Here is a 26603-nt window from a genome sequence, read left to right on the forward strand (position 1 = left end):
CTCTGTTACCCGCGCTCCTGGTGGCATTTGAGAAATCACATGGCAACAGCAACAAAAGGTTCCACTAGATAGGTTCCACGTTCCGCTTGGAACACTCGTGGAGTAGGGCAACGTGGTTCTATAAACGTTGAAGTTGAGTGACTCGATTCACGCGCGTCTACGCCTTACCGCAGCGCTGGTGCACCGGCCTGTAGCAGTGCGACGCGGTAAATTTAAATTTACTTGAGCAAACCTTTAGCGTGCTTACCTTGGCAGGAGCGCGACGGCAGAGGAACAACACGACAGGTGAGCGGGAAAGAGAAGGGAGGCCTTTACTTGGCAAATGTCGACAAAGGCTATCGTCTTTTGCCGGCATTTACAGCGAAAGGAGCAGATACTCGGCCATTTTTTTTTCTCCAGGCTAGTCTACGTTTTACGTAAGCCGAGTTAAGTTGTACTTCCAACAGTGACGTGTACCTGGCGCCTACACGTTCAGTTAGCTCCGACCACGAATTATTAATGGTTCTTTTCGTAACTCTTGCATTTGCCCTCTGCCAAGACATTGTTTTTCTTTTTTCCTACCCAGTGTTATGTGCCTCTATGTGGCTTTCTTTCTCTCCCTTTGGTCAGCATCATCTGCTGCGGTTTGGTCCAAGTGCAGTACGCCATGGGGAACATCTCGCGCAAGTCATACACAACCGTCAAGTATTTCACCAAGATGCTCAGGTAAGAGCACGCGCCGCTTGTCACCTCCGCAGCCTCTAAGATTCTCGGCTGGTTTGCACTGTAAACGGCCTCCTCTATTTTTAGATTACGCAAGCCGTTAAAGACGCATTCGCGAACACCTCGCCCGTGGCGTCTATGTCGTCAGCGACTCAGCTGGTTGCAATGAATACAGCAACGGTTCCGTGACACTTTGACGGAACGGTCGCTGCAGGCGGCAACGTCATCTTCTTCATCGAAGGTTTTAAAGACGCGTGCCACGTCCGCAGCGGAGGCCGCACGTGTCCCATTAGAGCGGTGACAACTTGCAGTGCGCGCCAAATTCGAAAAGAACGGATCGATGCAGACGCTGCGCCGCAGGCAGCAAACGCCCCTGGAAGCGGGGCAGTCGCACTTTCGTGAGCCGTCGTCGCGCTGGGGCTGTTTCTTCTCTAACGCAGCAAAACGACCTCGAAGGCCACGCGGCGTTTTTCTTGCTGGGACGGGCGGATGATCGCTCATTGTTCGCGGTGCCCTCGGGGAGCTTTTTTCCGAGGGGGCTGTTGTGTAAGAATACTTCTCCTGTCGTTGCAGGTTTTTGAATTAACCCAGAAGAAGCACTTCGATATTTCGTTCGTTAAACTGTTTATTCACACTTCTCGTTGGAGCCAATTCGAACAGTCGCCGGAGCGATGCTCGTCCGTGGGCCCCTCCGAATCGTTCTCCTTGCTTTCCGCTTTCGCGGTCACCAAGAGCCGGGCCGCTCCCTCGCTTCCCCGAATTCTGCGAGCGGCCCCCTCCCTCCAGTCGTGGTGTCCCGTTACGGCCAGAGGCGCCTCTTAAAGGGACACTGAAGTGAATTTGTCAAGCTCCCGTTTTTGCTTGCACTGCGTAGACTGGCTCAAATTAGCACACTTTTCATCGTTTCTTCGGTTGACAAATCGGTAATTATTTTACAAAGCGCGAAAGAAGAAAAACTACCATGCGCGGTTTGCGGCGGCCGCACCAACTAAAGCTGTGACGTTAGGAGGAGCGGGCACCGTGATTGGACGATGTGCAATGTGAGCAACCAAACAAGTTTCGGCTTCGGTTTCGGTTCTGTAAAACACAACCGTTGGCGTTGTTGGATGGGCATTCTCAATAACTCAGTAATCATCGTACCGCGCTTCTGCCATGTTGTCAGCTGTAAAAATGCATAAAGATAAGCCTCCTAGGACGGATTGGAATCGTAGCATTCACTAGCCGAAACCTACGCAGTGCAGGAACGCCCTCCGCGTACCCGCAGACGCCCAAATGTCATGCGCTTTTCCCCCATATTTGGAGCTTGCCTTCCTCGTGCCTGTGTCGTAAAAAGCGTGTTCGCACCAGGCCAAGGGTCTGTTCATTCTGGCCTGTGCCCACTGCCTGCAAGCAGTCGGTGCTTATGGCAACAGCACGCCAACGAGAACTCGCTAGCGCGCCAGTGCCAGCCTGCGCGCGTTTTGTGAACTAGTTCGTGAAGCCATGAACGTTGCGGCCCAAAAAAAGTTGAACTCAATATAGAAAACATCGGCGGAAAACGAAAAAGTTAACTTACAAAAAAAAAAAAGCACGTACCCGCAGGGATTCGAACCCGTGACTTGCAAAATACTTGCGGTGGCACACCCAGCCACCCAGACCGCTCGGCCACGAAGCGGGCTCGGCTGGCGTCGGTAATATAGGGTATATATTGTAGAACCAGTTTACACTTTTCTTTAGTTTTGACATTTCAAGCAGCTTAGGTGACTATTTGTTGTATTGCGTTCGTGCAGTAAGCGTCGCCCGAGTTTCCACAATAGCTCACGTCTAGCAATTGCATTTCGTAGACGGAAAAGCGTTCGCAGATGCGTAGTCGTGCTGCTGACCGCTGTGCTTGTTCGCCCAGCGCAAAAAAGTGCTTCCCGCACCCTAGTTTTACGCTGTACTGTAAAAATATCAGTTGATTTTATTTCCTTAGTACCTATATTGACTTCGCTGACCCTTCTCCCGCCTTCAAGAGGCCTTATATTTTCCTACTGGCATACCAGTCAGCGAAGCGTCGCATGTGCGCTTGTGCAGCGCTTGTGTGAAGCGACCTTGACTTGGAGCTAGATACAGTGTACAAACTAACCAAGTAAAGAAAGGCAAATTCTACCATTCACAAACGTGTCCTGGCTTCGTTTCAACTGAGCGAACAAATTGCGACGACCCGTCGGCGGCTGGCGGACGAAACGCTGGGCCGACTGACTCTGTCTGAAGGCCGGGGAGCCGTGCAGTAGCGTAGCCAATTGCCAGCTTATCCCCTCCTGACGTCACACGAAAACGCCGCAGAAAATGGGCGAGTGTAAAGAGAGGAGGACAGCATTTTCGAATTAATTATTCTACTAAATAAAATCGCGTAAACGCGCCCAGGGTGGTCGAAACACGGCCTGGGGACTCCGGACTACAATTTGCGCAAGTAATCCCGCAATGTTTACATATCACTTCAGTGTCCCTTTAATGGCTTTTCCTTTTCGGCGCCCGGCCGTTCTGTCGCCCCTCTGTTCTCTCTCTCCACGACTGGACGGAAGGTCTGCGCGCACAGTTCTAACAGGGGCAAGAGGCTGCATTACATCCTTTTAACCTGCACATGCCGAACTTTTGCGTTTCTGCGTGGCGTGTGCCTCGGTAGTGAGAAGGGTGACGGGGGTCGCAGTTTCGCACCGGGCGAAAGAAGCTCTCGAACGCTTTAAAGATGCGTCCGCATTCCTCACAGTCGTTTGTATGTTGACATTTTATAGCTCTTTCCCTATCTATCTATCTATCTATCTATCTATCTATCTATCTATCTATCTATCTATCTATCTATCTATCTATCTATCTATCTATCTATCTATCTATCTATCTATCTATCTATCTATGTATCTATCTATCTATCTATCTATCTATCTGTCTGTCTGTCTGTCTGTCTGTCTGTCTGTCTGTCTGTCTGTCTGTCTGTCTGTCTGTCTCTCTCTCTCTCTCTCTCTCTCTCTCTCTCTCTCTCTCTCTCTCTCTCTCTCTCTCTCTCTCTCTCTCTCTCTCTCGTACTCTCTCTTTCTCTCTCTCTCTCTCTCTCTCTCTCTCTCTCTCTCTTTCTCTCTCTCTCGTACTCTCTCTCTCTCTCTCTATCGTACTCTCTCCCTTACTCTGTCTTGTACTCTCTCTCTCTCTCTATCTGTAACCTTGCCACTTGTGTTCAAAAACTCAGTAGAGCAGAGGAAAGCACAGCGTGACCTCTCTTTCGGCCCTTAACTCCGAGGCGCGCCTTAAACGTCGGAACCCATCAACTGCGACAAAACAAGTGACGCATTTTAACGAGCCCCCAAGGACCGTTGCGGCCTTTCTCGGCCCCGGGCGTCGTTAGGAGCCGAGGCCTTGGCTGCACTGCCGGAGACAGGCCGCGAGTCTCTTGTACTGTCAGTAGCAGGCCGTTTCCTTCTGTATTGGTGCGATTGTTTCTTTACGGGCGACCCTGACCGAACGTGGGTCTTAATAAAATTGCGCGGAAAGCGAAGAACTCTGCGGCTTCTGACCGAGGGATTTAAACTCCGATGCCGTATCCGGTTCTTTTATGAGTTCCCGCGTGATTAATTCTTAGCGGAATGACACTACGTTGCGAAGCAGTGAAAAAAGTTCTTTTTTTTTTTTGAAGCATCAGCAGAGCTAATCAGCACCGAATGATCACCGTAAGATTGTGGTGACCAAAGGCCCGTGAAAACGTGTTGTAACAGCTTTTACGAGGTCGCTGCCTCTCGTCTGCCGCTCCTACACGCGCCGAACTCTGGCATTAGGCATCGTGAATTTTTAATCCTCGCGTTGATCAGCGCACTATATACGGCTCGTTCCCATTGAAATATTGCGCCATTCACCATATACCTGATTGACCTCCTGGTGGCAGCAGGCAGCTGCTAGTTTTTAAGGAGGGCAATAATTTCTTTAATACTTGCATATATGTATGTGTACGCACATATATATATATATATATATATATATATATATATATATATATATATATATATATATATATATATATATATATATATATATATATATATATATATATATATATATATATATATATATATATATATATATATATATATATATATATATATATATATATATATATATATATATATATATATATATATATATATATATATATATATATATATATATATATATATATATATATATATATATATATATATTATATATATATATATATATATATATATATATATATATATATATATAGGGAGTAGTAGAACTTTGAAGATGGTAGAGAACACAAGAGAAGAAAAACTTCGAACAAGGTAAAAGCACGATTGTGGCCTACGTTTCAGCAAAGAGAACTCGCCCTGAGGAAAGCAAGTTCTCTTTGTTGAAACGTAGGCCACAATCGTGCTTTTACCTTGTTCGAAGTTTTTCTTCTCATATATATATATATATATATATATATATATATATATATATATATATATATATATATATATATATATATATATATATATATATATATATATATATATATATATATATATATATAATCATACAAGGTATAAAATTTTTAAGGTATTTAATTTTTAAGAAAAAGAATGACTGTACAATTTAAACTAAAATTATGCCATGGAAGCAGCGTTGATTTGACCAGTTTCGGGTCGGTTATTTGGACAACGTCATTGGCTCTCCGCGACCTTTGTGCAGCAGGTGTGGACAGCACCTGCCCGTAATCCACATTCTAAATCAATGTAAGGCACTTGACACAACACGACACAAGCACTTCACCGAACTCTAAAGACAACATATTCCGCTCCCCTCCCGCCTCCTTCTTGCCTGACGATCCCATTATATACTAAGAAAAACAGCGCAAACGACGGGACGAAGAAAGGTAAGACTAAACACAGGCGCTAAACACTAAACACTAAAGACTACACACAGATCCCATTATATCTTTTAGCGTGTTTTAAGTAGTTTTCCGAGATTACATTATTAAAGCTGATTTCATATCATTCGTAATCACAAACTGGCCCTCTACACCAGCGACCTTCATTGTCTTTATCTACTTTTACTGTTATTCTTGCTTCCCAGTTGCAATACTTATTTTTCATTTCTGTTTATCTACTTCTTTTTTGTGGCGCTCTTTGCCTCGTTGGCCTGGCACCATTAAAAATCCAACCATCGTCATCATTATTTGAACAACATAATCGCGAAGAATATTCCAAACTTTTTTGATGGTATAAAGAATAAATTAGGGGATTAGCGAACTCTAGGGCGAGTATATGAGACTTGCACTGAAGTATTTCTGCGCCATGAAGTGTGGGGTTGGGGGGTAATCTTCTTAGTGCTGTTAGCGGCGGAAACTGCATAAGCAACCGCTCGTCATGCGAAATATGCAGTTGGGGCAGCCGCGTTATTGGCGAGAGCACCGGCTGTAACACCCCTCCACCCTTCGGCATTTACATTACATTACTGGGTATACTGGGTATACTGGGTGTACTGGGTATATTTTGGGGGGAAACATGGACTGAGCTGGCTCTCGATAGGCGTGGCTGGAAATCTTTGGGAGGGGCTTTCGTCCTGCAGTGGACACAAACAGGCTGATGATTGTAATGATGATAACCGGGTATACTTCAATTCGAATTTGTGCGCTAATTTTGTATTGTCAATTATGTTGTTTCCTGTTCCCAGCCACAGAACGACAGGTTTAGCCTTTTCTGGCTATCATTCGGAGAGTATGGAGGGAAAAAAGAACTTCCTACAAGGTACCGTATGTGCAAGCCGCCGTCAAATTTGTTGCGCATTTTTCAGCGCCGTGTCTGACACGGTCATCTTCATCTTCCTGGGCATCGTTCTCGTGAACAAGCGACACGTCTGGAACACCGGCTTCGTCGTCTGGTCGGCCGCCCTCTGCCTCGTCTACAGGTTCCTGAGTAAGCGCCACTTATATATTTATCTTTCCTTTCCTGCTCGCCCTAATATGGGTGCGCATTTAAAAGAAACGCTAGGCACATTTACGGCCGACCCTGGGGCGTTTCCCTATGCCTGTCTTAAGATACCGTTTAATGTAATAAGCCTTGGTGAATGGTAAATAGGCGCGAGCGATCAAGCGTAGATAGTGAAAGGAGGCGATCATCTGATACGGCAGGCGCCTGCATCTGATTGGGTGGGCAGCGGATGGCAGCGTGCGTCTCTAAAGCTAAGCGAGGTCACGTGATGTTACGTGGCCTGTAACATGCGAGGTCACGTGAAGCATTTATGAGGAGCAAGTGGCACGAGTGTTGGCGCGATATATGCTTCGACCATGCCATCTACCGCAAGGCACGCTGGGCGGCAATGTGTCCGGTCAGCGGCGTGCTCAGAAAACTAAGCAACACCGTACACGATTACTGGCTACGCGGCGGAAAGCGACGGGTGCAGTTAGGTTAGGAAGTTTAGGCCTAGGGAACTATTCGGGAGCGTCCCTATAGGTGCAAATCAGAAGGCCCTATGAACGACACGCCATTCAAACGACTTCACGGGATGCGAAAAAGGCAACTTTCAGTAAAACACGCTCTTATTTCGCGCTCTAATTTTTAGAACTAATTCTTTCTTTTTGTTTCCTGCCGTTCGTACTGTACTTAAGAGTGCTTTATTTTTAAATGCTTTTAAGTGAAAGTGAACGTATAGCAACCCCTCCTTATAACGAACGAACGTCTTTAAGACAAAAAACTGACTTCGCTATAAGCGATACCCCGTTAAAGGCGAAAATATTTTTGTCACTACATTGCAGTAGGAGGCAATTACACACTTTTAATAAAGCGAGATTTCAAGTACAAGGATTTTTTTTACAATGAGGGCTTACTGTACCTTGATTCTGCATCAGATGTCTGCTGGAAGCAGTATGCGGGAGCGTTAATATGTTCATTGTTATTAAAATGTTTGGCAATCACACTCTTTTGAATATGACTCTTGGTGTAGCGAAAGTCGTTAAGAGGCTCGGTCCGAAAGGATCTCTCGTGAGTTCAAAACCAAGCGGCGTTCGCTGGCGTGCCATTATTTTAATTTTTGCACTTCAGCCTGATGCGGGAATTGTAGAAAATGACGAATGCATTTTATAACAAGGCGGTGATGAACGCGTTTTTAAGCGATTATTGAACGTGGTACATAGCGCTATTTTTACATGCCTCCCTCTGGCGGCTTGAAAGGTGTGTGCTCGATTAATGTAGAAGTACAGGTAAACCTGGATGTCACCAACCTCTGTGTAACGAATTCCTGGATTTAACGAAGTTTTTCATTTCCCCATTTCCACCTTCATTGAAGCCTACGTGTTTGCGCCCTCTATGTAACGAAGCAGTTGCGACGGTTAACCTGAGTGTAACGATTCGCCACGCTGATGAGTCAACGTTTTTTTCTCTTTTTTCTGAAAAAGCGGCTGGCGAAATGCACTAATTTAGCGAATTTCGCCCACACCGCTATCTCTCGTGCGTTTCCACGTGTGAGTGCGGTGTCGGTTAGGTGTTAGGCCGGGAGGTTCCCGTTTGAACCCGTTCCCATTTCAACCTTCCCGTTTGTTCCTTCCCATTTCAACCCGGGGCGAAAGAACCTTCCCGTTTCGTATTTTCCTATTTAGCACGTTCCCGGAATAACGTACCCAGTTTATGAAACGTTATAAAAACATTTCCATATTGTTTTTCATTTATTTCCGTTTGTTCACAGTCGCTGCGATAGCATGCTCAGTACATCCAGAGTCCTTGACTGCTTTTCAAATCTGGGCTTCACGTTTTGAATCTAGAGACGTCGACATTTGGTTACAATTCGTCATACCAATTAACAAATCTTTTAAATTAACAAAGCCTTACAAACAAATTAACAATTAAAAAATTAATAAACAATTTTTTGTGTAGTCGCGTGTGTCCCCCAGTATCTGTTCTATGGGTTCGTGGATTATTTCTGCTGCCTGAATACGAAAATATTTGTCTGTTCAAGGCAAGCTCGCAATTTTAAATGCCGTCTCCGCCGGCGAGAAAAAAGAACGTCACCACCCGGTACAGTGTCCCAGCTATAGCATCCCTTCAACGATTTCGACTGCAGAAAAGAACATGAAGTTCGCAAGAAGGTGTCCTTTTCAGCATAAGTTTGTATCTTGAAACGCGTTAAGGCACCGGAAAGTATCAAAAAGCAAAAAAAGTGATGCTTAGTTACGTTTGTGAATTCGGGGGCCGTGTATAGCAGCAAGCGCAAATACTGCAGTTTTTCAGTGTGAAATATATCCTTTAACAAGGGTGAGTTCAGCATCACTGATGCCTCGCATACTGGTTTCGTTTCTGCTTCATTCCCGCGAGCTTTAACTCGAAACCTCCTTGTAACGAAAACCTGGATGTAACGAAAAAATGTGATATTTTGTTAACTTAGTTATATCCAGATATAACTGTACTGCGGCGCCCTGACCGATCCTTCTTCCTCTGCTTTCAGCCGTCTTTGGTCTCACGTACATCGTGAACATGATGGGTCGCGTCAAAAAAATAAATCTTGAAGAACAGTTCATTATGGTAAGTGCCCGCCTTGGATTGCTTCCTAGGGATAATAATATTCCGTCGCATTTACTTGTGTACTTTACGACAGTTGCCGCCTGAATTTACATGCATATGAATTAGTCCTGGCGTATTAACCCATCGCAATCATCACAGTTGGATCCGGCTACACGCGAACGATTATTCGCCCGAATAAATCGGCTCCATTTTTCCAAAAACAAATTTGCGATCGAGTGTGCGGACAATAAACTTTATTTTCGTTTCCCGCAAACGGTAACGCACAAGACGCATGTATGCAAATGTGTGAAAAGTCGATATCTTTGTGGCCCGTAAAGTCTCGGTTAGAAAAAGCCGATCACAATTTCCTTTTTGCTCGAGGGGGGAAGGGGGTCGGGTTCTTTAATTAGTGTTGTTACACGCTGCTAAAGGGAATTAGCGCCGCTTTTTGCCGCCGTTTTTCTTTCGCCTTGAGCCGTCAGTCGCGAAGGTTAATTTGCAGAGCCATAGCTCGTCGAGACATTTACTTTTGCTGCCTTCGGTTCGTGTTTGGTCGTTCGTGCGCGTTAAATATTCATCGCAGAGATATCGATCGGCTCGCGTGCCGTACCTTTTTTTATCCTTACTTATGTGCAGTAATAATGCCAATTACTCCGTTTCAAAACTGATCGCGGGAAAATGAGAGGATCCTTATTTATATCTTCTATTTTGAATGACTGTCTATACACCGACCAGGCATATGCTTCCTCGATCTGTCGCCATTGTCAAACCTATATACTCCGCTTTTTTAAATGTTCGGAGCAACAAGTTGAGTGTTTTTAAATGTGTTCTTTTTTTCATGCTATTTACGATGCCTTTGATCCTGAGCTCGGAGTCGGATTTCAACGCAGACGCTTAGCGTTGCCAAAAACATTCTGAGCCTGATCCACGCGAGTCTGACCCTGCGCAGTCATAATATGGCTCAATTTTTCTGGCCAAGAATTATTCCTCATATAAACCTGAAGCTTGACTACGCTTAGATTCATTCCTTCCGTCCTTGCTTCTTTCCCTCCTTCTTTTTCTACCATTTTTATTTCGTCTGAGTAACTTTTTACAGCGAAGATGCCTAAGGCTAGGATCCAGCAGATCGTCTCCGGCGAAATACCGAGCGTAAACAAACAAAAAAAAGCTGTGGTTGATTCCTCTGTTACGAAAGTGAAATGTTCAGCGAAATCTGAAGCTGAGCGTGATTTGCGGGTCGGTGGCTGTCTTGTAGGTGTGCTTGGCGAGCGACGTTGTGCTGGCGGGTCGCTTCGACAAAGGTGTACTGGCGTCATTTCTGTGACGGATATGTGGTGTATCCCGGCATAAAACACTTTCGTGTTAAAATATAAAACCCAAAACGAACAACCCTAAGTGTAACGTACTCTTTAGTACTAATGGTTGCTTCTCCGCAAGAAGACCCTGTGTGCAGGGGTGAACCCTTTACAGGCCGCTTGTGTCGTTGTATTGGCGTCATTTCCGTGACGGATATGACGTAAGTAAAACCTTCGTGAATCCCGGAATAAAAACACCTTCGTGTTAAAATTACTGCGCATTAAAAAAAAGATAATTAAAAAATGGCGCGACCTGCACTAGTGGTGAAAAGCTGGAGAAACAGTGGAGCTGGGGGTTGACCTAGCTTCTTCCGGTTTTGTTAAGTTTTGCTTGGTTTTTCTTGGCCTTGCTAAGTTTTGTTAGGTTTTACGATGTTCTTGTTAGGCTATAGGCGAAGTGTTGAGGGGTGAGGCCAGGTTTAGCCGGCTTTAGAAGCCCGTTCCGATCGGTCCCCCCATTGACAGCGGATTCCAGGGGTGGAGGCTAGGTCAACCCCCAGCTCCCTTGTTCCTCTGTTTCTCCAGCCTTGCGCCACTACTGCAAGCTGCGCCAGTTTTTTTTTTTTTTTTTTTTTTCATTTTATCAGCCCAAGAAAGACTATCACCGCTGAAATGGAATGGTAAGGGGTGCGCGTACGCATATGCCCCTTGTGCTCACAGTCGAGCAGGTGCGAAAGCCGGCTTCACTGTTATAATACCCTGTCTGCGGTGGTGCACCCTTTACAGGCGGAGCAGTGCCTTTCTTGGTATTTCTTTTGCTAACGCCACCAAACCAAGCTCAAGCCTAAACAGCTCCTTGGTTAAAATAAAAAATGGTCCTAGGGACTCCATATTCTGATATGATGGCTTATATTACCCCGGAAAATTATGTCTTACGTGCAATGCATTTGTGTTAGGGCTAAAGTCTACTTTAAGAGGATGGGTGTAGACTTGGTTTTGTAAGCTGGCTTTCCCACATTCTTTATCGCGCAGTGAAGCGTGGCCATCTATAGAAAAAGTATGGGTACAGCACCACTGTATAGTACCCCTCTCCGCCGCCGCCTCTTTTCCGAGTCGTGCATACTCCTTGCCACGCACGGCGTCTCTCTCTCCCCTCTAACATTGCGCAATGACACGCGCTCTTCGGCGGCCACCTGTGCGGCGCGCTAGGGACGTCATTGTCTCTACCCACCAATCGCTTGTATCCTTAGTCTGCGCCGTGTATAAAGATCGCGCCACTGTTCTTTAATTCAGCATAGAAAATCCGCCAAATAGCTAAAGCCCCAGCTTATCAAATTTCACCAGAACGCCAGCTTCGCTGTACGTCCCTCTTCACAGGGTGGAGGGGCTGTTAATTTTTTGTTGCCTCTCTGACATCCTCCTTTTAATTCTTTCTATCCTCCTCTGTTTCCGTCCCTTTCCCCCTTTTCTGTTCTCGCCTGTTCGACACATGGGTCAAAGCCTAAACCTGATAAGTGCATATCACACCTCAGTTTTGAGTTTGCATTCAGGTGAAAGGAACTAAAGTATACTCAGCGGGATGTTAGGTATGATCGATGTCTTCGATAGGCTGAATTCGTTAAAACGGGGCACGACAGGATGCCGCCTTCTGTGTGCCACTGAAGCCCGAACGAAGCTGAAATTTAAAAAAAAGATAACAGAATTTATACCTTATTCGTTGGTGACTGTGTTGTGACTCGCGCCACCGCCGCCCTCCCCAGGCGTACGGCGGACTGCGCGGTGCCGTGGCCTTCTCCCTGGTGATCATGCTGAGCGCGTGCAAGTTTCCAAACTACGAGATGTTCGTCACCACCACTCTGGTCATCGTGCTCTTCACCGTGTTCATACAGGTCAGTTGCACGCCCTGCCAGACGGAGGTGCCTTTTGAAGGCGGGATGAGTCTTAGCGGGATTGAAGTAGCTCTTGGTTTTCGATTCTGTTTCGGTAGTGTAGTTTTTTTTTTCCTTATATACACACACAGAAAGGAAGGCCAGCAGTAAAGAACGCCAAGGAAGGCAAAGGGGAAGTGGTTTGTCATTTATTCTTCTTGAAGCACATATATTTTTGAAATGGTTAATAAAAAGAAAGAGATTGGAGAAAAACATTGTGCCCGAGTAAAGCCCGAACCCATGACCTTCGCAATACCGGTCCGATGCCATACCAACTAGGCTACCGGTGGGGCTGTGCTCTCCGCCACTTACGCAGGTATTTATGTTTAGGTAATTATTTCGTGTGCTTGGGAGGGGGGAGGGGGGGGGGAGGCTAGCCAGCGCCGCTCCGAAAACTCGGGCTGAAGGGGACCTTCTCTTTAACCACCGGTCCGTCACTCGAGCGTTTACGACGCGTCGGCAGTGGCCAACCAGAGGGGAACGTTCTCAAGCCACCTGTAGCACCAAAACTGCCAGAACCGAGGCCCTCGTTATTCGTGTAGCGAATCAGAATCGGAAGTGAGGTGCTCGTTGAATGGAGACAGTAATGAGGGCCAACAGTCAAGAACGCCAAGGAAAACAGATGGGAAAAGGTTGCAAGTCATTTTATTTTCTCGAAACAGATATATTCTTTACAATTTTGTAAAGATAGAAAGTGGTGAAAAAGATGCTCCCTGGGCGGGACCCGAACCCACGACCTTCGCAATACCGGTCCCAATTAGACTATTGGCCGCGAGGCCCACCACTGGAGAGGCCGGCGCTGCGATCGTTTTGACGTCACTTGTAGGATCACCGTTCCTATCTTGCTGCGTAGTTGGCTTGCAGCGCGTGACACTTCGCTTAGGAAGCGCGTTCTAAAAGTATTTTCGTGTTAATTTCCTTCGTTTGAAGTTAATTCTCAGTGTGTCAAGCGCAGTTCGACCTCATGGGGACTTTATAACCGTATCAACTGTGGTAGATTATCCGCAACCACCATGAGCGTGGTGGTACCGAAGCGTAAGCAGCGGCTTGTTTCCCCGATCAACAATGTGGACTACGGCGATCGCCGAGTGAAGTTTCTAGATTTCTCTTGTTTGCAAGAAATGTATAAAGCAGGAAATCGTGAAGCGTTAACTGCTCGCAGAAGCACACGCTCCCGCCGTGCCTGCCCGCACGGCCGACGGTGCGGCTCGAACCGACGCAGCTCGCGGCAGCAACAACAACAAAGAAGTTCCAGATTGGTGAAAGTGGATGTTAGTGTGATGAAAAATTCTGATAGGTAGTGTCATCAGCTGTGCACGTTTTCAAAGCGATGCTCAAATATCTGCCGCGATTTACGCCGACCGGCCGCGGAGGTCGGTCCCGGCAGCGCCGGCCCGTTCACGCCGGTGAGGCGAGCGGCCGAAGGATGGCTATGCTTGCACGCAAGAATCGGCCGAGGCCGTGCAGGTATCTTGATCGTCGATCGCTTCAACGGAAATCACCGCGCTTACAGAGTTTCCAGCCAGCGCGGTGAAACGTTCTGTTAGGGGCTGCCACTCGCAACTCTAACGGCGATGAAATATCTTCTGCGACGCCAAGCCTAAAGTTCTCAACATCCGATTACGTGCATCCGAAGCCGGCTGCGAGCTGTTGGAGAAGGCCCTCCCGTCGCGCACGCGCGTATTGCGTTTGGGTTCCTCTAACTTCTTGGGGGCCCCCAACGCTCGGTTCTCCATTCTAAATCTCCCCAATTACCCGAAATCATTAACGACGTGTTTCGCCTCGTACGCAGGCTCGCCTTCTGTGAGCAGTCGTGAGTTTCGAAATTGATGCTTGAGAAAGGCCGGCTCACTTTAAACATACAAAACACGCTGCAATTATAAATTATACCACGCTGAACACCTAACGAAAACTAAATATAGCCTTGTTCAGACCCGCGCGAAGGCGTTAAAAACTCGCGTTCATACCGTTCATACATTGCGGACAAGTCGCGAAAGTAAACGTCAGCCGTGCAGAGTACACGCTACGGCAGTAATGGTTAATCAAATCCGGGCATGACTATAAAAACATCGTAGGGGAAATAGGCACTGATTAAGGCACACTACAGACCATAACAATACTTTTAAGCATGTGCGGCGAAGCAATCCGATCACCGTTCTCGCGTAGTCATTCATTTACCAGGCAATACGAGCAGTTCGCGTGGCGAGATCATAATTGAGCGACGCGTTTCCGTCGCTGTTACAAGGTGTTTCCTTGCACACACATGTACCGACACAAGTATTTCATAATGAATTTACAGCGTACTTTTCTCGTCATCAGTTGCATCGTCCTTGGCGTTAGCTGGCTGCGTAGCTGTGGGTCGCGATGGTACCTAAACGCGGCGGTGTCGCCGGGAACAAGCGAGTTGCTGATTGCTTGCTCGAATTATTTGGTTTACAGACAACTTTTTTGGTAATTCGCATCAAATCCACAAGGAGGGGGCGAGACGGTGGCCACAACAAAAAAACACGCTTCCGCATACGCTCGGGAAATGTGTTGTAGCAGACGACAACACGATTCGGCGTCCTACAAGTGACGTCACTCATAGGTGGCGCCACGGTATGACCTCGAGGCCAATATATATTGCCGCCAGGCGGCGGCAACTCAAAAGCGTGAGACGCATGGAGCGTTTTCTACTCTCGAAAACGCGCCGCGCACGCCACAGGTAGAGTGAATTAGAATATTCTAGTTCACTCTACCCCAGGCGCGCTGACACCGCCGCGGAACTACCCGCGCGCTGCGCGCGGCGCGGCCCGCGGCGGCAACAAGGCGGCGGCTTCGTTTGCGAAGTGTTCTGGGGAGCTCGAGCGAGCGCATCTAAGCGCTCTTTAAAATGCCGCTCAAGGCACACACGAAGTTGCTTGTGCGGTAAAGGAGATGATAATAGAGAGTTTTAGCAGTCCGTTCGTTACGTTTGTTACGTTGCTACCGGGTTTACCGGGACCCGACTGCGCATGCGCGCGTACGTACCGGGTTCTTTCCGTAGAGTGAGACGGAAAACGTGTTTTAGCACTCCGTAGCGTCGTACCGTTCGTTCCGTGTGACGGCTGATTAGCCGAGTAGTTGCGAAAATCCACACGCTAAAAATACGTAAATAAACAACGCAGTTTCCTCTAAAGCATTGCAAATCAAAAATAAATCGCGCTTGGCCGGACGCATTGTGAGGCAGGGGCTGCGGTGGCGACGACGGCACCAGAGCGAGCGCAGGTGACGACATGGTCGCGCGCCGTTCACGTGGAGGAATGGCCTTGGCCTTGCCCGATTGAAGCACTAGACACATGTACGATTGGTACACGCGATTCGTATGCGACTGATCGTTACGACTGTCACCACGACTAGTCGTACGCGTGAATTTGAGACACGTGGCCCGATGCGGGTGTGCGATGCCTCGTCGGCGCCGCTCCGCCCACTGTTTTTGCTCCATGGTCAACTACGACGATCGCTGAGCTGAATTTGTAGATTCCGCGCGTTTGTACGCAAGAAATGGATAAAGCAGGCAATCGTGAAGCGTTTTCTGCATCGGAAACAGTCCGCGCACACGCCGGTCGCGCCTGCCAGCTCGGCACACTCAGCGGCTCGAACCGGCGCAGACCACGGTAGCAACCGCTTGTCGCTGCTCTTCCGAATCAATCTGATCACTAAAACGAAGTTCCACCTGCGAGAAAGTAGGTGTTAGTGTGGTGAAAAATTGTGCTAGGGATTGTTCTCAGGGCCTATTTTAAAAGCGGCGATCAGATATATCTGCCGCGATGCAAGCCTATGCTGACCGGACGTGGATGCCGCGGCGCGCGGTGCGGCGCGCGGCCGAGAGATGGCGATACCTGCGGGGAAGCATCGAAACAGGCTACGCAGATGTCTCGGTCACCGATCGCTCACGGCAGTTGTAGCTCAAATAAAGTTTCACATGCGAGAAAGGGGATGATAGTGAGGTGAAACGTTGTGTTACGGAGTGTCATTCGCAGTTGCACAGATAGCGGCGATCAAATATTCGCCAGGACGTTAAGCCTAAAGTTTCCAACACCCGAGCAAGCCGGTTGCGGGCTCCGGATACGGTAACACGGAAGCAGAGCGCCGGGAGAGAAGCCGGCCACGTACGGAACAAATGGCGCATGCGCAGTCGGGTCCCGGTAAACCCGGTAGCAACGTAACGAACGTAACGAAAAAAACTCTCTATTAGAGAGTAGAGAGTTTTAGCAGTCCGTTCGTTACGTTCGTTACGTTGCTACCGGGTTTAGCGGGACCCCACTGCGCATGCGCGCGTACGTACCGGGTTCTTTCCGTAGAGTGAGACGGAAAACGTGTTTTAGCACTCCGTAGCGTCGTACCGTTCGTTCCGTGTGACGGCTGATTAGCCGAGTAGTTGCAAAAATCCACACGCTAAAAATACGTAAATAAACAACGCAGTTTCCCCTAAAGCATTGCAAATCTAAAATAAATCGCGCTCGGCCGGACGCATTGTGAGGCAGGGGCTGCGGTGGCGGCGACGGCACCAGAGCGAGCGCAGGTGACGACATGGTCGCGGATCGTTCACGTGGAGGAATGGCCTTGGCCTTGCCCGATTGTAGCGCTAGACACATGTACAATTGGTACACGCGATTCGTATGCGACTGATCGTTACGACTGTCACCACGACTAGTCGTACGCGTGAATTTGAGACACATGGCCCGATGCGGGTGTGCGATGCCTCGTCGGCGCCGCTCCGCCCACTGTTTTTGCACCATGGTCAACTACGACGATCGCTGAGCTGAATTTGTAGATTCCGCGGGTTTGTACGCAAGAAATGGATAAAGCAGGCAATCGTGAAGCGTTTTCTGCATCGGAAACAGTCCGCGCACACGCCGGTCGCGCCTGTCAGCTCGCCACACTCAGCGGCTCGAACCGGCGCAGACCACGGTAGCAACCGCTTGTCGCTGTTCTTCCGAATCAATCTGATCACTAAAACGAAGTTCCACCTGCGAGAAAGTAGGTGTTAGTGTGGTGAAAAATTGTGCTAGGGATTGTTCTCAGGGCTTATTTTAAAAGCGGCGATCAGATATATCTGCCGCGATGCAAGCATATGCTGACCGGACGTGGATGCCGCGGCGCGCGGTGCGGCGCGCGGCCGAGAGATGGCGATACCTGCGGGGAAGCAATCCGATCACCGTTCTCGCGTAGTCATTCATTTACCAGGCAATACGAGCAGTTCGCGTGGCGAGATCATAATTGAACGACGCGTTTCCACGGCCGGTCAGCATATGCTTGCATCGCGGCAGATATATCTGATCGCCGCTTTTAAAACAAGCCCTGAGAACAATCCCTAGCACAATTTTTCACCACACTAACACCTACTTTCTCGCAGGTGGAACTTCGTTTTAGTGATCAGATTGATTCGGAAGAGCAGCGACAAGCGGTTGCTACCGTGGTCTGCGCCGGTTCGAGCCGCTGAGTGTGCCCAGCTGGCAGGCGCGACCGGCGTGTGCGCGGACTGTTTCCGATGCAGAAAACGCTTCACGATTGCCTGCTTTATCCATTTCTTGCGTACAAACCCGCGGAATCTACAAATTCAGCTCAGCGAACGTCGTAGTAGAGAGTTTTAGCAGTCCGTCCGTTCCGTCCGGTACGTAGTTAGCGTGTTGACCGGGACCCGTCTGGGCACTCGGGCATTCGTCACGGTAGGGGGATTGGTTCCTCTGGCCTGCCTTCGCCATGTCCGCGCCTCCTCGCCCTTCCTCCTCGCCCTTCCGCGCGCGCAGGCGCAGACGGGTCCCGGCCAACTCAGTAGCAAGATACTTGACGGAACGGACGGACTGCTAAAACTCTCTAATGTTAACGAAAACGGTACTATGAAACATCATCCGCGCTGGTAGCGAAAGCGCCCATGCAGTACTGCCGGGGTGATTAAGCCTAAACATCTCTGGCGGATCCAGCCGGCTGTCTCGAGCGCTTCGAAACTGCCGCCATGAGGCACTCGCCTCCCCATTGGCGCAAGTCGTCAGGCTCATACCACTATAGCACTGCCGCGTGAGTGGCGCGTCATTTTTTGACCGAGGTAGAAGCTGTCGCGCGCGCCAAATCATCGACGCGGGCGTGAAAAAATCGCACGTGCAAACAAAAACGCGCCACGCGGTTCGCGCTAAAGGGACCATGCGTTGCGGCGGAGTTTGATAACTGTAATACATCTTACTAACGTTGTTTATAGCTGGGACATTTCTGTCTTGCTAGCATTGTTTCACGGCTCATTCATGCCAACATTATTATAGCTCACCTGTCTATCTGTGCCAATCCAAATAACTTAGTCAGAAGGCCCTACAACACGGCAATCCAACAGAAATGTCAAGCAAGGCTTTATTGTAGTTTACAGCGTTTCATATAGAAGTCTGTCCGGCGCTTGAACAAACAGGAAAAAAGTAGAAAGAAAAAGTTGTTCAGCAACGGTTTATGGGTCTGTTTTGGCTTCGAAAGCTTCACATAAAACTCAATCGGAACGAAGCCAATAAACGTAAAAAAGCGGAATGTTTCAGCAAAACTACATCGCTCCGCTGGCTTACAAGGTTTCTCAAACAGATCCTCCCCGCTGTAGCAGTCGAAAAACGAAAGTGCGGTAGAGCCCAGTGACCCAGATAAATCCGAGCCGTGAAAGTACAGCGCAGAAACAGGCGCGAAAGCCCATATAAAGTCGGAATGTTTCGAGAAAACACGTCCGACAGTAACAAAACCGCTACGACGTGTCCGATCGCCCAGCATTCGAACCTATAGCGTGTATTTGTTGACTCGTAACAAAAAAGAAGAAAAAAAAAAAAGTCTCGCATCGTGGCAAACGCCTGTGTCATTTTCGAAAGGCGAGGCTGTGTTGACACTGATCCCAACACGGCTCTGCATATAGGGAGACTAGATATCGAAGTTTTGTGTACGCGTATTTTTTCAGTAATACTGCAAATGTAGTTCCTTCTTTCCATGCAGTCCGAGATAAATTCCCTTTTTTATTTGCTTTCTGTGTGTTTTCTTTCACAACTTGTCTTTTTTGTCCCTAGTTTGAAACTCGTATGCCGCACGGCACGTGGCGATTTGAAGGCAAATAAAAAATGAACACTGCTCTGTTTGGTGTATGTGTGTGTGTGTATATATATATATATATATATATATATATATATATATATATATATATATATATATATATATATATATATATATATATATATATATATATATATATATATATATATTTTTTTTTTTCTCGTGTTGAAAAATGCCGGGCCGTTTTCGGCGTTTTGGGGCTATAATTGTATCTGCTCAGATTTCCATCGAGTCGCCAAAATTTATTATGACGAACGACCCATGTGCGCCCGACGAGGGAAGATTTCTGTCGTGAGAAACAAGGTCGGCATAATTGGTTTTTCATAACGTGGAAAGGCAAATATTTTATCCTTAGTTCGCGTGCATAATGAGTTAAACCGTAATTACGAACAGGAAGCAATTTGTACGCCCCCGTGGAGTGCAAAATGAGTAGTTGTCGACAAATTAAAGATTGTCACTTTGGAGGTTCGAACTTTTTTTTTAAAGTTCGCTTGCTTCATGTCGGCATTCACTATATTTACTTGGATATGGTTTCACAGGGCTTACGCAACCTTACTGCAGTGTATATTTTATTCTTATTGTACGGATTTCAAGTAGCCAGTAGATCTGTGTGACATTGATACTTGTCTTTGACTTGTTCGTGAGTTGTTTGCCGTGGGCTGTATCCGCGGCGTGCGCTTTAGGACTGCCATGTCCTTCAAATAGTCTAATAAATAAGGCCTATATATACTCGTTGGCGTTCTCTCTGACTCTAATGAGAGGTCGAATTGGGAAACTCTCTAACAACCGCTTCAGTAAATGATTTTCGCTTTAGTTCTTTCGATAGTTCCTCTCCCCGAGATTCCGGCACGATTGCCACCGTAAAACTTTAGTGTAAAATTGCGTCGCGACTTGTTGCGAGTCCCGCCGCGGAAAACACACTAAACGCGGCCGGTTAGACACGCAAATTTAACCAGAACTTTGCTGTCGGTTGCAAGACACTAGCTTTCGTAGCATGCGAATTTGCAGGGGACAGCACTGACATCAGGTTGTCTAAGTTAGGAAGCTTCCACTACACTTGAAGCTACGGCGCGTTAAACATAAATCCTGCCCTGGGGCCATGTAAAGCCCCATTTAGTTTATTGCCGCTGCTCCCCGCCCTTCTTATTAACGAGTGGCGGGGAGGGCTGACAATGAAATTGATACAAAATCCGTTGGTGGATCCTTAAGAATGCGCCAGCACCGCCCACTTTAGCGTGGGCACGGAACGTACTCTGCTCCTTCAGAATCCAGGCCACTCAGCGTTTCTCGCACACCCTTTACGAGCGTTATCCGCGCATTATCCGCACGAGCGTTATCCGTGCCATCCATGCTTAGTATGATGCCTCCGTTCCACCCTACGGCTTCCGTTGTTCAGCAGTATCGGCGTTGCATCGCCGTCGTTCCTATTATATCCGCCACTGCCGCCTACTCGGCCCTGCACTCGTTTCACGCGCCATTTTACACTGCGTCTAAGAGGCGATGTGCCAAGTTCAACCGTACCCGCACAACTGTGCTGGCAGCGGCGCGGAAACAGCGCCGCTGCCGTCGCCTCTGCATGACGGCTACCCTCTCCGCGCCTGGCTGACTAGTTGTCGCTGCCCTTCATAACTCGACTCTGCATCACTCGCGCTCCGCTTCCATCCTCCTTATAAAGTGGTATCTCTCTCTCTCTCTCTCTCTCTCTCTCCTCTCTCTCTCTCTCTCTCTCTCTCTCTCTCTCTCTCTCTCTCTCTCTCTCTCTCTCTCTCTCTCTCTCTCTCTCTCTCTCTCTCTCTATCTCTCTCTCTCTCTCTCTCTCTCTCTCTCTCTCTCTCTCTCTCTCTCCATCATCCTCTGCCCGCTTCTCGCACCCTCGCCCTGTTTGTTCAAGGAAGGACGGCGGTCGCTTTTTACCGACACGATCTATCATTGCTAAAGAAAAACGGTACATAAAAAAAATGCGAAGTGAGACAGAGAGAGAGAGAAAGATCTGCATAAATTCGGAGAATTGTCTACTAATGCATGGCATTGTTATGGCGCTTGTCTAGAGTGCGAGTTTTTTACAGCCAATTATCGCTATGAGTAGCGAAAGACGTTCGATTAAAGTTTTCTTTTGTGTCTTTTCGCCAGGGATGTTAAATAGGTACCATGATAGCCATGAATTGCCTTTATTTCACTAATTATGTTTTTAAGATGCAAGGCGTACTGCAGAGTTAGTCCGTTTTACGCTACTTTTTATTCGTATTTCCAACGTTCTTTTGCGGACTTTCTTTTTGTTTAGTCTTCGGTTTTTTTGGTTGGATGTATAAGGGTATTTTTGATTTTGTCGAATCATTTTTGTCAGAATTTTGTTTTTTCTATTTCATTATTTCTTGGTTTTTCCAAATTCTTCCCGGCCAGTTATCTCTACTTACGTTATTACAATGCCTAAAGCGATACTTCCTCCAAATAGGCATTTTTGTGGAATTACAGGGCGTTAGCGGTTCGCCATTATGGCTATTTTTATTCCTATTTTGAACGTTCTTTTGCGGACTTTCTAATCGCGGGGCGGTTGTAGCTGGTCGTAATCTGTGGCGCGTAACGCGTAACGCATTAGAAATACCAAGAAAATGCGTAGCGCTCGTGAGCGCGCCACAGCTGGCGCGACACCTGCTCCACCGAACCTCGACGCGACTCCAGTAACGCCGCGCATGCGTCGTGCACGTAGCGCCGCCGCTGCGCCCTAGCTGTCGTCAACGGTACCGCGCATGTAATGCTCGGCATGAGTAACGCGACGAAATAAATGCACATTACGACGACTACTACTACCACTGTGTAAAGCGACGACGGAACATGCAAATAAATAATATCGAACTTGTGCAAATGCGTGGTGATGTGTATTTCAGTGCTCACGTATAGACGGTATTCGTTGAAAAGTTTAGCGGTCAATTTCTTCGCTTGGCAACACTGGAAACGGCCACAGACATTGTCGATGCGCCACGGACACGGCGCAGCTTCGGCCGCACGCCGAAAAAAAAGACACCGGCGTGCGTCATCTGCTCGTTCCAATCCGATTCTAAACTGTGGCGCCAACAGAGATGTTACTAATCGCACTCACGGTGAACTCGACGCAATACTTTGTGTTCGGCGAAGAGTTCGTAGCGTGAAACACAGTCATGTGTTTCACAGTCGTGCTTAGCACGGACAAGTGCCGCCATCCCGCGGAGTCCGACGTAACGAGTGACGGCGCACCACGGCCTCCGCGATCGGCTGCCGCCGGCGCGCCATTGCTTGATCTGCGGGCCGTGCGCACAACGTCGCCTAGCAACAGACGCTTGGCCACAGATATGGCGGCGCACACTTGGTTGCCTGCATGCATTTCACGCCATTGAATACCGAGGATAAGGAAATCCGGCAGCTTCGCTATGGTTCAAGCCTTGCGTGATTTAGTGCAATTGTCGCCAGTTTTTTTTTTTTTTTTTTCGTTTAGTCTTTATTTTTGGGGTAGATGCATAAGATGCATGTTTTTAATTTTGCGAGTCCATTTTTGTGAAAATATTTTTTTTTTTTACAAAATTCTCTCCGACCGATCATGTCGATTTACGCTATATAGCGATTAAAGGTGTTACTTCCGCCAAATCTGCATTTTTTGGAAATGCAGGGCGTTACACAGTCCTGGCTATGTGTGTGTGTGTGTGTGTGAGGGGGGGGGGGGGGGGGGGGTACTCGGCAAAGAATTCTACTCATTAACAGTGTTTGTTGAGGTTTAGACGGGGGAGTGGATCTTTATTCCAGGAAGAAACGTGTTGACCTCGCCTTCGTAGCCCCCTGGCGTGGGGCTTTCACTGCTCAATCTTACGGGCGTTCTGTAAAGCGTGCTTCGCCGCACTATGACCAATTTAGAGGCAGAGCCACCACTAAGGCGCGCTCAAAAATCTCTTGAAGCAAATGTTGCCCTGTGTGAAATTTAAACAGTTTCACCCAAGCGTTAAAAAAATGCGCTGAATGCTATTTGGAGGGAAGAGAAGGGGGAAACAAAAGAAATGTCCAAGGGCTGAATGGTCTGAAAAGGACCCAATTTTCATGAAAATAAAGTGAGCACAAAACAAGGTGGCAAGGACTTCTTTTTGTGCTCCACAGAGCAGCCATCATAGGAGCGCAGACTCCTTTGCGAAAGCCAAATGAATACAGTGGCTTGCAATAATTCTTTCGTCCACCCATCGGTCACATTAACTCTTCTTGCTAATTTTTGACTTTCGATATTGTAAACTTTGCGCCCCGCTGCTCATTAGGCTGCTTCTGAAGCTGCAGAGTTTGATTTCGCAACACCCCTCTTGAGGACCAGATCACTTTTCTGTGTCGGGAGAAAGAAGAGAAGGCAAATGAATGTTCCATCGTCTTCTTTAATTGCTGAAGGGTGAGCATTGAGACAATCTCTAATTTTCTAGAAAGGTTAATTGCTACTCTGGAATTGTGCTAGGTGGATATTTCTTAAGCCTCATATTTGTGCCACTTCGTTTGAGACTGCACAGTCATGTGGAAAAGAAGCCATCCTCTCTGGTAAAGGGAGCAGTTTAATTTACCTGTAGTGCCGGTCGTATGCCTTGTGAATGGACCTGATAGTACTAGAGGTACGGTACACGTGTTGCGAACATGCTACAAGCATTTAGCCACTGGGGGACCGTATACACAGCGTTGCGTGGTGAGACCTGGCCTACCTTTGCGGCTTAAGGATGCGTTTCCTTTTTTTTTCTTTCCCCGTTCAAAGGGCGCTTCAGTCAAGCCATTGGTAAACTTGCTCAAGATCCGGCTGCAACAGTCCGATGGCGACAAGCTAATAACCGAGATCAACAGCAAGGTGAGTTTGGGGGTTTGGTTGGCTAAACCATTGCTTGGTTTGGCTAAACCGTTTATCTTTGCGTAATGACAACGTAACGTGTTGCGCCAGCTTCATTATTAAAGTATCGTAGTAGGATTGAATGAACATTTATTTAAGCAGAAAAGTCGCATACCTTCTCCTTCACATGTGAGAGCATTGTGTAATTTAATGGGTAGAGTGAATGGTTTAGGGCGTTAGAAAAATTCTTCTTCGTCACCTTTGAGTATGTAGTTCACTTTCTGTTGTCCACGTTCGGACATTTATGATAAAATATACAATTCCAGATGTGTTAATTGTATGTAATATAACACTCTGTTGCTGCGTATGAGCACACAAGTTTAATGGCTACTTCTAAAAGCACCTCAACCGATGTGAACAGGTTGAGTCATGTTAGATCCCGTTTCATGCGCAGTCTATAAAAGGTCACTCATAAAAGTTAAATCATAATCAAGTCAACAGAATAGTCTCCCAAGAACACCTATGAGCATAATCAGAGAGTCAACATCTGTTTGCAAGCTTCTTGGCTGATTGCACGGAACAGCTGTTTTGCTCGTGCGAGGACAATTCAGGCACTGTGACGGGTACCCCGCGACAAGCTCCGTAAACAAGAACCCCCTTCAAAATAAACGCCGTGTTATTATTGTTTTCTTTTCTCCCCTCAAAGATAACGCTGGGCGCGCTCTGGCCATTTTTTTTTCTTCTGCTATGAAGTTTCTTCTCAACACCGTTTCGCGAGAGGCAATTATTTATCCAGAGACTCGGGGTTGTTTATTGACTCTGGATATTCAAATTTTTGGGTTTAATCCGCTGAATAAACACCTGTCCTGCGAGGCGTTTGGTATTGGACGATGACGGCTTAATTTAGACCTCTCAGGTTTCTTTGCCATTCGCCGAACTTCCCGACACGTGGATGTTTGTACTTCGAACCCAAAAGAAAAAGAGGCCGTCAGATATTCGACAGCCCATTTCTGACTGCCCAACCAAGTAATGATTCTTGCTTTCAAAAGCAAAGATGTACGTCCTTCATTCGGTTCGTAAATGTGCACTCTGTTTCTTTGTTCCTTATTCTTTTCTCTCTAGCTGGTGGACAACATCATGCTCGGTATAGAAGAAATCACTGGTCATCGAGGCGGAAATTATTGGAAGGTGAGGTCCATCGCCACGGCCAAAATAAGACGCATAATGGCGGGAATGGTCGCGATGAGACACCGTCATGCTCGCCGAATTAATCTTTCGCCGTGACCTTCGAGATGCTTTTTCTTAAATGCGGAAGGTTTTGCAGCGCTGCATATCATTTTTTTTGTTTCTTATCATCTGCGCCACAAGATCCGGCTGAACAGGATAAAGGCACCGTCTTTCAACCTCTCATTCTATTTTTTTACGCGAACCACGTGTGATTCACCTGCCCTGCGTAAACGCATTGCTTAGAAGGTCGCAAATGTGTAAGCATTTTTATGTGCACTCAACGAGGATACACGTCTGTCCGTCTGTAGCGCTCAACTGTCGTAATTTTTCTGCATTAAGATAATGCTGTCACAATGAAAAATAATCGTGATATAAGCCGTAAGGAATCAGTTGGTTATGAATAAAATTTTGGTTCTCGCAAGTGGGGCAAAAGAGGTTGGTGACTGTCGCGTTTTGCAATCATAGCAACGTGACTCAAAAGGTGCTCAAGCAACAGGAAAGAGCGCTCAATGCGCAATGCTGCGAGCGCTTGTGTTCACGACCATATATAGCACCGCTTCGTCGCAGTTGGAGTGACAGCGTTTATGTGACCGGTGCAGGCGCTTCTGCTCACTGTACACTCGCGCATGTGTTTACGTCGTCCGTACACCATGCGCCATCGTCCACACCAATACGTTCCGCTGGGAGTGACTTAGTAGCGGAGGGGGGCGCATTTCTTCGGAGCGTAAACCTTGCTGATATCACTGCGGGGGTGCCAAGACGATCGTAATGCTCACTGAAGCATAAGGCGATTTAAAATGAAGTACAAGGAACGCAAGAATCACCTAACAAGAGGTTGTGTTATAATATAAAATAAATTTTGTATTTGCCTTATTAGGAAATGTCTCTTCATATGTATCGCTATAGGTTCTGGAAGCTTCGTGCCATGCGTGTACATTGCTGCCAATCGTAATTTCTTCTGCTCATGCCGGCCTACTTATCATTTGGGCGTTATAACCGTGCCTCCCCGTTTTCGCTGTTCTGAAGCGCCGTTTCT

The 26603-nt window shown here is 47.4% G+C and overlaps 1 protein-coding gene across 6 annotated transcripts in view; it reads left to right on the plus strand.

The window, feature by feature from the left end:
- Nucleotides 1-26603, plus strand: part of LOC144145047 (sodium/hydrogen exchanger 3-like) — a 349094-nt gene that overhangs the window by 297946 nt on the left and 24545 nt on the right. For all 6 annotated transcript variants that reach the window (XM_077676547.1, XM_077676545.1, XM_077676551.1 and 3 more), the window contains exons 15-20: nt 610-705; nt 6511-6632; nt 9154-9230; nt 12265-12393; nt 24272-24361; nt 25463-25528. In XM_077676547.1, coding sequence (XP_077532673.1) covers nt 610-705; nt 6511-6632; nt 9154-9230; nt 12265-12393; nt 24272-24361; nt 25463-25528 — 580 coding nt within the window. The remainder of the gene's footprint in view (nt 1-609; nt 706-6510; nt 6633-9153; nt 9231-12264; nt 12394-24271; nt 24362-25462; nt 25529-26603) is intronic.

This window comes from Haemaphysalis longicornis, unplaced genomic scaffold (genome assembly GCF_048455015.1).
Source record: "Haemaphysalis longicornis isolate Haplotype H1 unplaced genomic scaffold, Haemaphysalis longicornis Haplotype H1 scaffold_7, whole genome shotgun sequence".
Classification (NCBI taxonomy): domain Eukaryota; kingdom Metazoa; phylum Arthropoda; class Arachnida; order Ixodida; family Ixodidae; genus Haemaphysalis; species Haemaphysalis longicornis.